General features: G+C 39.8%; 2 protein-coding genes across 4 annotated transcripts; both read right to left on the bottom strand.

The window, feature by feature from the left end:
- Positions 1-60: 60 nt before the first annotated feature.
- On the bottom strand, positions 61-4,140 carry LOC130437372 (zinc finger protein 750-like). Its single transcript, XM_056768743.1, has 3 exons — positions 4,038-4,140; positions 1,862-3,096; positions 61-1,253 (listed from the first exon to the last, which is right to left on the bottom strand). The coding sequence occupies exons 2-3, from the start codon at positions 3,037-3,039 to the stop codon at positions 704-706; spliced, it is 1,728 nt and encodes a 575-aa protein (XP_056624721.1). The 5' UTR covers positions 3,040-3,096; positions 4,038-4,140; the 3' UTR covers positions 61-703.
- Positions 4,141-5,400: 1,260 nt separating this feature from the next.
- LOC130437155 (uncharacterized) lies at positions 5,401-11,439 on the bottom strand. 3 transcript variants are annotated; one of them, XM_056768356.1, is made up of 11 exons: positions 10,578-11,439; positions 10,140-10,263; positions 9,800-10,025; positions 9,421-9,697; positions 9,136-9,301; positions 8,966-9,042; positions 7,909-8,089; positions 7,482-7,730; positions 6,522-6,693; positions 5,874-6,022; positions 5,401-5,724 (listed from the first exon to the last, which is right to left on the bottom strand). In XM_056768356.1, exons 1-11 carry the CDS (start codon positions 10,869-10,871, stop codon positions 5,546-5,548), a joined length of 2,094 nt encoding a protein of 697 aa, XP_056624334.1. In that variant the 5' UTR covers positions 10,872-11,439; the 3' UTR covers positions 5,401-5,545. The 3 variants fall into 3 exon arrangements, with proteins under 3 accessions (XP_056624334.1, XP_056624342.1, XP_056624350.1); XM_056768364.1 differs by having other exon boundaries at positions 7,482-7,616; XM_056768372.1 differs by lacking the exon at positions 10,140-10,263 and having other exon boundaries at positions 10,578-10,705.
- Positions 11,440-11,494: the final 55 nt, after the last annotated feature.

The raw sequence follows: 11,494 nt of genomic DNA, 5'->3' as shown, positions 1-11,494 counted from the left end.
CTTCCATTGTATGAACACAAAACCACTGAGACATTTCTCAAAATATTTTATTTCGTGTTCCACTGAAGAAGGAGTCATACTGAGATAGTGAACACTTTGGGTCTCTTTAGGCCGACAGTACCCCATATTACCAGCAGAGATCGCTTTTTAAATCAAGTTGTCTACAGTACGGAGGCCTTAGCAAACCAATAAAAAGTACTTTATTGAATGTCTGTATAAGATGATGAATTGTATTCCTCATGTGTAGGAGGTCTGACACTTTAATGACCGTGACGGAGAGAGCGACAGGTTTAACGGTAACTAACATGTCTGAACCTGCTGGATACTATAACTGCACTTTCAGCGGTTTAACAGGTTTCTGCACCTGTTGCTTTCTGCCGTAACAGACCTGCGATAACGTGTTTTAGATTTTTTTGCAAACGTCTGCTTCTTTGGCATATCTGTGTGTTTGCTCGGTTTGTGTGTTTGCACAGTCATTTTAAGCCAGTCTGACTTTTGTTGTCGTTTAAATTTTTTAAATTCAGATGTGAAAACATGAACAATGTGAAACGAAGTAGTTTCAACAAAGTTTAAAAAGTGAAAAATAAATAAGATTCAATGTTGCACTTAAAACACAGCTGCTGAAAATTTCTTCTTAAAAAAAAAACGGTCATGAATGTTTACGATGTGTTTAAACACAACAATCTGTAAATGATGTTTCATTTTAATGGCAAGTTCTTTTCCTCAAACTGTGTTTACGGAGGTCACTCGTTCCTTTTCTTTTGGTGCCGTGTGCTCCACGTGTTTTACTCTTTGGATGTTTTACATTTGAAGTGGAAGTGGAGACTTCTGTCATGTCAGAAGGATGGGCGGAGCATTCATCTGAATTTGATTCTGGAGATGGTTTTGTGGAGTTTGTGTTTTTTGGAGACGTTTGATCAGGGTCAGATGTTGGTCTTGAGTTTCCGTTTGGATAAGTAACAATGGACCGGGCCAGCTGGCACAGAGCGAACGCAGCCGTTGTCTCTTCCTCTGCGAGCGAATCAATGTCCATAGGTGATGTCACGCTACCCACAATCCCCTGCTGAGATGGGCCGTCTTCACTCGAGCTGCTCTGTGATTGGATCTCTTCCTTCACAGTCAGATTCAGAGGATGAGACTGTTGAACTGAAGGATCATTCTTGATCTGATGTCTTCTGGAGAGGTTGAGAGGACTCATGCCATGATGATCAACACTGTTAGATTCTGTCTCTCTCACCTCAAAAGCTGGTGACCTGCGGAGATAAAAATATATAAAAGCAAAATATAAGAGATTATAAACGGTTATAAATATAAACGGTATAACAAACATTATGTGGCCTTAACTTAACTTCCGATAGACCACCGCAAAGAATCAATAACTGTTGAGTAGTTTTAATTTAACTTTTACTGTACAATAAAGTATTAATGTTAATTAATATTATTACAAATCTAATATATATATTTTTTATATTATCACCTAACACAGACTGAAAGTTAACTTTAGTCCCGGTGTGTGTCCAATGAAACCGTCTATACAACAAAAAATCATCTTACTTGTTAGCTTTTACATTAACTATTTTTTACTTAAGAATTTAATAGTAATTCAAAAAATCTGATTATAATAATAAAATAAAACTTGGTGTATTCTTTGAAAAATTAAGGGTGTCTACAGTTAGTTAATTAAAATAATATTAGTTTATTAACAAATTTTGTGACTGTTTTATGCTTTTTTGTGTTTATTGTTCTTTTTTATTTTGGATTATTTATTTATTCATGTGCAGTACATTTTTTAAATATAAAAAAACTATACATTTCAAAACAAAAGTTACTTTCCCGTAAAATAGACCATATTTTATCTCACCTTTCAATGCGTTTTATTTCCTCTTGTCTCTGACCATCTTCATCCATCTGTATGGCCGCACCCCTCTCATCTGATTGGCTGTCCAGCACTACCTCCTCATCCTCTGGCTGCTGGTAACCATGGTGAGGGTGTGGTCCATCTGGCGATCCAGCAGCAGAGCGTCCCGTATGTGGACACACCTGAAGCTCTTTTCCTTCAATGATCCCCCTGAGCTCTCTCTCTTCACACGTGTGCTCGCTCATGACATGCTGCACGCTTGAGAACTCAGCCGCCTCATATCTTGATGACAGTGAAAACCCAGGAGTCACATTTCTCACGTGATGGGTCTGTTCAGAGTACGGGATAAAGTAAGGCCCTGCTGGGTGGGTTTGAGCATTCTGGCTATAACCCGGAGTCAAAAACGTGCGATAGTATCTAAAATACTCCTCAGGTGATGGAGAACTCACTGGCAACAGTTCTCTCGGAAACACCGGGCCATCCAGGGAGTACGGGAGGAGGTGCTGGTGAGGCGGGGTCGGGGTGTAATATTGGGAGTAGAGCGGATGCAGAGAGATGGGAACACCGTAGGAATAATATCCCGGAAAAACAGCACCATGATAGGGATAATCCCGCATCTCTCTGTCCTTCAGATGTGGTTTGTGTTCAGGGCTTAGAGAGCTGGGTTGAAATGAGACCGGGGGTCTCCAGACACCCACAGGGCTGAACACATGGGAAACCCGAGGGAGAAGAGCTTCGGGTTTATACACGGGTGTAACGTCTGAAGAGGACGACACAGAGTCAGAGCGATGTCGTTTTGGAAGATCTGCTTCCTTCTGTGTTTTCTTCTCGCACGATTCATCGTGATTTAAAGTGACATCTTTGTGGGGAGATGCTTCGGACTCGCCTCCACTATCAATCACTTCCACTTCAGACTTTGTTTCTTTTGACACGTCACTCAGGCTTGTGTCCATTGCGGACGGGATGTTGGTTGCGGCGGAAGCGTGAGATGAGCTTCTGCTTTGTTTGTCAGTTATGGAGGTGGAGATCTTGCACAGGTTGTATTTCATATGGTTGAAGAGGTGGGATTTCTGGTTGCAGGTGAAGGGACACTGGAAGCATTGGTATCTGAACGGCTTGCCAGGGGGACGGGGGATGTAATGAGGCTTCTTCGGCTTGCGGTCTTTGACAGAGATGCTCATCCCGACGGAGAAACTGTCGATGAACCTACAACGACTGAACGGTGTTGCTTACACAGCCTTTTAAAAGAGAGAAATAAAACATTTATTAGTCGAGATCTCTGATGTGCTGGAGTGAAACTCTATTGTGTTCCTCTCACAGCCGATCATTTTAATAATTGGTGTCATGTCTACGTTCACGTTTGAATAAAACGGGAAACTTCAGCCCGAGGCTTTCAGGAACCAGCGTGAGTCTATAGCAACAGTGCTTGTAAATCATAGTAACTATGAGTTCATTTGCATCTAACTGTAGTCTTGCGCTTTGTTTTCAGTCCTTATCTTTATGCTCATCTCATTCTACATTTAGTTTAGTCTAAAATCAGCTTTTCTCCGGTTAAGTCCCGCCCATCTCGCTGTGGCAACCCGTCGCTCGAGTTCCTCTGGTTCCTGGGTGTCAGACGTGAGGGGGCCGGACTGAGATTGATGGTTTCTGCTGTCAGCTCAGTTAATCCTGCTGTGTTTGTTTTAACTAGTTCTCAGTTATTGCTCAAGCTCATACGTTTTTATTTACATAAAAAGAATAAATGCATGTTTAAAATGCAGTTTGAAGTCAGTTCATTTGTAAATGCAATGGGAAACTGCTGTATATGGTTAGATCCAGAAACACAGATTGAGCAAAAAGATGAAATAAAATGTACAAAAATGTTTCTTCCACTATGTCAGAGTTCATGGATCATTTATAGTGTAAAATTAAGACATTTTTTCAGAAGTGGCTGATACCAAGTCACCTCAGTTTCACCGCAGTAAATAAAATATTTAAGCAACATTTTTAATGGATTTATTTGTGATAAATATACTTTTTTACTTCAACATTCATACTCTGAATCATTTGAACTTCATTTAAGCATCGTTGTCTAATCCTTTCACTGGTTTTGCAATAAAATCAAATCCATCTCATCTCTCATCTCATAATCTTCAATGCATCTATAATTCACATTCATGTAAAATTTGTGTTTTCTTACCGTGACGGCGTGTTGGATCAGTAGATCACCTGTAGTCTGGATGTGTTGAACAGGTGAAGAGACTAGAGTCATGTCTGCTGAAACACTTGTCTGTCAGACTGGCTCGACCTGTCTGCCGGTGACACAGGTGAAAGGGGGCGGAGCTCAGCATCAGTTTGTAAAGCCCCGAGGATACGACATCAACCATTATAAATCCAGACCTGCGGGTAGAGAACAGCTTCATGTGTGATACCATTACACAAATATATAAAACTTTCAACGGAAATCTACTTTTGCTCTCCATCTGCTCATAAAAAAACAACCAATGTATTAATAAGATCTAATTTGTGATTTACTCCAACAGGAAGTATTATGTTCCATGTAATCTCTCACACTCCGTCCTTCAACATTCTCTAGAACAAAAAAAATCGAATAAGGTCGTTCAGTCAACATCACACTAACCTGGAAAAGTTTGAGTGGTGATTTTTATTTAGATAAATACAGAGATAGACTGTGTGTTGGTGTTGACATTTTGGCATGAGCAGAATGTGGATGATCTTGATCTTTATCTGTCTCAAGGGCACACACATCTGCGTGTAACCTCAGGTGCTGTTGTGTGGGATGTTAACAGTGTGTTCAGGTCTGTGAGGTGTGGCTGTGGCTGAATACATCAGCAGGTGTAAAATGTCAGCCTCATGCTCCCACTCGTGTGTGAAAAGAAGGGTTGGATGGGTGAACAGGTAAGGGCAGGTGGGAGCAGATGAGGGCAGGTCTGCACAGGTATGTACATCTCTGGAGGTCCTGCTAGTGAGATAAGATCATTTCACCAATAAGTTTGCAAACTCGGATGCACTTTTTCCCTTCAAAGTATATTTTCTAAGCATAAATGCAGACTAGATATGCTTTTCTATAAGACAAATGCGACAAAGAATTTGTGTTTCAATTGCAGTTTTGCGAAATATGCCTTCATCGTATTGCCTAAAGAAACATCTCATGCGAGCGTGAGAACTTTTTTGCGACGCATGGAAGTTTTGGGCGAATTGACGTGTTTGCATTGGGCGTATTTTCAATGCGCTATTTTAATTTGTGGAAACCTGGCTAGAGATCCTGAACATGATAATGTTATCTTTGTCTCATTGGTCACTTAGCGTTTCAATTTTTAGCAACATAACAACTTTACATTTATTACAAAATATCAAGTAATGAAATCACATAAACTGTACAAACTTTTATTGTATGGATGATTACTACACAAACAAAACAAAGAGCATTTTTTAAACACACTAAAATGTGAATTATAAAAAAAAGGCAGAGTACAACTTATTAATACAGATAAATATGAATAGAATACATTAATCAAGGTAAAAGATACACAAAAATCATATTCTTTTTCAAAATATAGATTTATTTATTGTTTCAGCCGGTACAGGTATTTGGCGTACAGAAGCTTGGTCTGCTGGTGATGGGGTTTTCTGGGCCGGCGCATCTGGGTGGAGAGTTCCCTGATGCTCATGGTTGATATGTGGGGTTCAGACCTGCCTTTGATTGAACCTTGACACATATCGCTCTATAATTTCCAGCTTGTCTGGTTTCGCAAACTGGGCAGTGAGATCCTCGGGTATGGGGATCTTCAACACCTCTTCCACATATGGGGTCGGGTCCAGGGCAACTTTGTCAAAGACAAGGTCCATCAGGTCGTCCACATAATCTATTGAAACATTGTAATCAGGTTTTATTTTGTAATGTTCCCAATAACTGTATTGCAGTCACTTTGTTATTATTCCTTAGAATTTTCTACTCAACAATGTCTCAACAATATTTAACTGTCCCTTTTAAATAAAAACATGTGAAACTTACGGAAGGTTGGGTTTACTTTGACCGGCTTCACAGTACATTCTCCTTTCCTGTATTTCGGGAAAGAGACTTTGAACAGTGGCTTGCCAGCTGTTGTGGTGGCTTGGGGCCGGCGAGCATTTTCGTTAAAATGCAGGGCTGCCAGATAGAGTCTTTAGAGGAAAAGTAACGATATGTTAAGTCTCTTGCTTGATACTATGCGTGTATGAGAAAATATGTGACCCTGGACAACAAATCCAGTCTTAAGTAGCACTGAAACATTTTAAGTAATCGCCAAAAATACATTGTAGGGGTAAAAATGAGAGATTTTTCTTTTTGCCAAAAATCATTAGGATATTAAGTAAAGATCATGTTCTATGAAAATATTTTATACATTTCTTAACGTAAATGTATAAAAACGTGCTTTTTGTGAGTGGATGGCCTGCTACAGTGCCTCAGATTAACAACTCCAAAGGCGATTTTCTCAATATTTTGCACCCTCTCATATTTTGTTGTTGTTCCGCCAGATATTGTCCTATCCTAACAAATCATACATCAATAGAAAGTGTATTTCTTCAGCTTTCAGATCAAAAATCTCAATTTCAAAAATGGTTTTGTCGTCCAGGGTCAAATATGTGTAAAATCAAAATCAATCTCTTACTATTGACTTACCTGCATAGCATTCCAAGAAATGGAAATGCTACATTCCTGGGCACGAAATGCAGAATTACACTGTGAAATGCCTCCAACGCTGAAGTCTGAGTGTGAGGGCTCAGCTTCTCAACATCCTTTAGAATCCTCTTGTTAGTAAGGATATTCTCGAGTCTACATAAGGAAGGTGTTGCTTGTAGGGGAAAGGATAACATAATAAAGTATCATTTTAAAGTGAAGTAAAATAGATACAAAAATGAATTGAATGTTAAGAAGAAAATGTCAATCATATATACATAGTAGGGCTGTGCAAAAAATATCGATAACATAACTTTCGCAATATTATTTTTCTCGATATGCTTTGGTTTTAAAAAGTAATGAGTTATATCAAATAAATGATGTTTGTTAGCTTTGCAAGTCATGACCCACCAAGTCACTTGGCCACTGATGTGCATTAGACAAAAAGTTTATTCCAAAATGTAACAATGTAACAAATGTAACAATTTATCGTGATTTCACTGGTGTGACACCGGTGCATTTTCAGCACGGATGACCCAGGGGTTTTATACTGCCCATGTTCACTGCTTTAACTGAAATGCACCACAACAGCCAAGTGACCCACCTTATGCCCCTGTGCAACCCACTTGAGGGGCGCAATCCACAGGGAACCCAAACCTCTGATCTAAAGGTCCTTGCATTACACATCATGGCCACTCTGCAGAGTTAAGGGATGTTTTTATACTTATCCTTACGGAAAACCCCAGGTGGTGCACAGCCGATTGAATTTCTAAAATTCATACTTTTTCTATTTTAAGTATTGCAATATATCACCAATGCGTATCGTAATGAAACACATAGCAGTGTATTGTATCGCGACCCATATATGGTGATGTGTATCGTATCTGGAGGCACACTTGCCAATACACAGCCCTTGTACATAGACGGAGCTTTACACTGACAGAACAAAATGAGTAAACATACCAGCTCTCAACCACTTGCTCTTGTCCCTAGATGCGTGTTGCCGATGCAAACACCGTGGAAAACCTGGATCTTCATGTGTGTGTATGTCCTGTACATGATTGAGAATGGAAGTCCACTTTGCCACTCTCTCTCGCCCTGATGAAGAAGAGGCTGCAGTCCAATAAATGTGGTTTTTAATACTCCGTTGCCACTTCTGCAGGTTCTTGCATGACTTACGCTGAGCTATCTTACAAATTTTCTTGGATATTCCTAAAAATAAAATAAAATCTGTATTGTGGACATGGGCATTGGATCCTCTACATAATTGACATTTGTATTATCTTTATGCTTTCATTATAGAATAACCTTTGATTTGAGATAAGGTTATTGATATATGAAAGTTTTGAAATAAATAAATCCCCCTCCACAGAAACACAGAGGCTAATACCTTTTTCTATGTGCCAGACATCGTAATAGTGTGTGATGTTTGCATCCCGCAGAAACTTCTGTATTTGAGGATGGCGGTCTGTGATTATACTATCGCACGTCACGCTGCGTGCCCTCAAGAGCTCGAGGCTTCTCTTCAGTCCCTCTTTCTCCATATTATTGCTCCCTCCGACTTCATTGCTCTGGTCATAAAAGAAAAGGTATAATTGAGCATCGTTGTCAATTCTTTTGTTAGCTAATCATTATACACTGAAAAATTCATGAATGATTTTTTTTGTAACATTTACATTGATATGTTTCGCACCATAATCTGCATTTCACTTTTCAAATTTGATATCAAACCCTTTTACTGATTGACTCATTATATCATTTGGGTAATTCTGTGAAAATGTCAACCTTACCACGCAAAAATAAAGTTTTTACCAACGTTTTTTACTATGGTAACAGCACAGATATTAACATTTGCTGGTTCGAATACCCATGTTGGATCTCTCTTTAAATTTGTAAAGCATTTGTTTTATATTTAGTGCATGAGTTTTCATTGTCAGGTAAGTGCCATTTTCAGGATTGTCACATCCATAGCGCTCCATTTTCCTCATAAATGGACCCATGACAATTGAAATAAAGAGGCATCTCTTCTCCATTCATTGGGTATTATTGCTTCAGGATTGTGCATTTTATTTCACAGAAATCCTACAAAGTTTGTCGTCTCCCAAATACCGCTTCCTTTTTTTGTCACATCCATAACGCATGTTTATTTCCCTTTTTTAAAATAGAAAACTTGTTCACAGACTGAGATTTTTACATGCTTAGACTCTATCAACAAGGGTTTAGTAAAATATAAACAGATGGTTGAAAATATCTGTAACAAATTCATTCTTTGAGCATTTTTATGTCACATCCATAACGCAAAATGTCACGTCCATAATGCTGGAAATGCCTATTTGATATTGCTTCGGTTTTGTGTTTTATCCTGCTATTATGTGGTCTAGTATAGGATGACAATTTTTCAATAACGAATTACTAAAAAGGATTATAATAGTAATTTTTTGATTTACCTGAACTAGCTGCAGATCAATAATAGAGCTGGTCCTTATGTCCATGACCGTGTAACTACCAAATTTGGCACAATGACCTGCAAAGACAAATGTCTCATTTTCTCCATTCATTCCATGTTACATTATTTTATTTTATTATTTTACAGCATCTATAAAGTAAAACAGATTACCTCTCATATCACCTCCTAGGACGACATTCGGCTGTTGACTGAGCTGTTGCAACATGGCATCCTGTGCGGTCTTCCAACTATGTACAATTGCGGGCTCTATGTACCTCCTGGCATGTCTCCGAAAGGTGTCATAGTTGTACATTTTCAGTTGCATTGACCGGAATATCTGAGGTCATGAAGACTTTGTTTACGTACGGCTTTAGACTAACTATGTTCATTTCTTCCCTTATCATGTATAGTTCTAAAGTCAACGATTGGTCTTATAGTAACAAACACATACAATACCTTTTCAAGTTTGAAGAAAGAGGCACCATTGGCATACAGTGCAACAGAAAGCTGGAGGTTCCCCACAGGAGTGCTTCCAAGAACAGGCTGACTGTTCCACTTTCTAAAGTAGTCGCACTGTGGGCACTGCTGCTCCACACGGAGAAATGTGCCAACCCTTCTTGCCCGCACATCTGAAACCCCGTGACACATCGGGCAATCCTCAAAGAGCTCCATCAGACAGTTTTCATACACGATGTATGTAGCAGTCTTATGAGCCGGCTTAGAGGAGTCCATTCTGTTAGAAAGATTTCATTGGAAAATGACTGGCTTCCACATCACAACGTTGTAAATATTTTGAAAGAAAGCTATCAAACTAAACAAGATTATGATTACTCACGTTATATCCGATGGCTCCGTCAAAGTTGCGACAGAGTCTGCAGGATCATATGCAGAATCACTCGGCTCTTCAATGTTAGCACTTGAGCTGCGTCCCGTAGTGTCCACCTCTTCATCCTCCATCTCTAAGCGAGGTCTCTTACTAGCCCTCTTCATCGGTGTCAATAACGGGAGTGGTTGCAAGGTGTCAACACCAACCTCAGTGCGTAACAGAGTTGTCTGTGTGCCTAAATTAATTTAGAATGTTCTTACTATGCCATTAATGCTTGAAAGTTGAATTATGTCAACTTCAACTGACACGGAAAACAATGACAACATGCAAGGGGTCTCAGTAACCGTACCTTTGCTTTGGTAACGAGGTCGTAAGGTTTTTATAGACAGCTGGGTGGCAACTGTGCACAATTTTGGTGCGTCTGTCTGACAGGCCACATGATGCACCTTGGTCAATTGTTCAGATGTGCTTGCCTGAACAAGACCAGATATAATTATCGCTTATGTGTTGCAAAGGGCAACCGTACATCATTGTTCCTTGCTGTGTTCTTTTATCATCACCATTCATTACCAAAACTATATTGATTAGTGACAGTACAGGCACAGCTACACATATTAACGCACATGCTGCAACACACATACAGCCAAACTCCAAGTGCACATTTGCCAAATAACATATGATAACGAGTAAGTTGAATAACACTGGCTCCATTTAGCATGTTTATTAAGGTTAGCTCCCTTAACTGTTATATGCTAATGTAAAACTGTCTTTCACATTAAATACTTACATTTTTTCCACCTGCAGCGTTGCCTCGTTCAGTTGGTCTTGTTCCCACGTTGAGCAACAACTTCGAAGCTAACCCTGCGTTGTACTGCCCGAGGTTCGTAAAGCATTCTGGCTTGAAGTGATTCGCGCACACGTGGAGGTTTTTACTTATGCGTTCCGGCGGGTTTCCGCCAAAAATAAAACGAATCCACTCCTGTCTCGTCTTTTCCGAGGTTGGGACTCTAAACAAAGACTTGTGTTCGTCTGTGCAGGCAACTACATTACAGTTCGCATGTTGTGCACGAACTTTAGCCATGACGTAACGTGCACCGCTGGCGCTCGAGAAATCAACAATGGCGCGTGGGGGGAATTGTGTAGATTAAGGGGCGGTAACATTATAAAAAGAGCCTCCCTCTACGTCACTACAAGGGGGAAATCTGAACGGCTCGATTTCTCACATGCTTGCAGGGAAAGGCTCATCTAAATACTTACTGGGATCTCGTTTTTCACGTTTTCTGAGTTGCTAGATACACCGGGCGCGCGATTGTGGCATTTAAACACGGACAAATTCGCATTTTCACCCGATGAGCCCTTTAAGAATATCTCTGCCCATTTGTTGGAGACCACAAAATAAATCAACCCATGTAGCTGCCGTACCCCTATATAACGCCAACAACGCAAGCGTGGGACATCAGCGTAAATCTCATACGTTTTATTTATTAAAGACACAAAATGACGGTACTTCAGTGGTATCACAATACTTTAATATTCATAAATATAACCTACGACGTTCTTTAAATAATGTGCACGTGTCTATAAACATGCTATCGACATGCTGTGATGTTTTATTCTCCGCTCGTATCGGCATTTTAGCGTTTAGTTTCGATTTCTTGACGTGATCACGTGCTTCAGTTCAGCGACGCGCAAAATGACTGACAT

Source organism: Triplophysa dalaica, chromosome 2, assembly GCF_015846415.1.
Source record: "Triplophysa dalaica isolate WHDGS20190420 chromosome 2, ASM1584641v1, whole genome shotgun sequence".
NCBI lineage: Eukaryota > Metazoa > Chordata > Actinopteri > Cypriniformes > Nemacheilidae > Triplophysa > Triplophysa dalaica.
Note: the sequence above shows the minus strand (reverse complement) of the source record. Positions and strands in the feature narration are given on the sequence as shown.

Excerpts from the sequence above, each read along its gene's own strand:
- LOC130437155 (XM_056768356.1), bottom strand. The coding sequence starts at position 10,871 with ATGGCTAAAGTTCGTGCACAACATGCGAACTGTAATGTAGTTGCCTGC. Across the intron at positions 10,026-10,139 it reads ACCTCGTTACCAAAGCAAAG|GCACACAGACAACTCTGTTA; the intron begins GTACGGTTACTG and ends AAATTAATTTAG. Across the intron at positions 8,090-8,965 it reads TTGATCTGCAGCTAGTTCAG|AGCAATGAAGTCGGAGGGAG; the intron begins GTAAATCAAAAA and ends TTTTATGACCAG.
- LOC130437372 (XM_056768743.1), bottom strand. The coding sequence starts at position 3,039 with ATGAGCATCTCTGTCAAAGACCGCAAGCCGAAGAAGCCTCATTACATC. Across the intron at positions 1,254-1,861 it reads GAAATAAAACGCATTGAAAG|GTCACCAGCTTTTGAGGTGA; the intron begins GTGAGATAAAAT and ends TTATCTCCGCAG.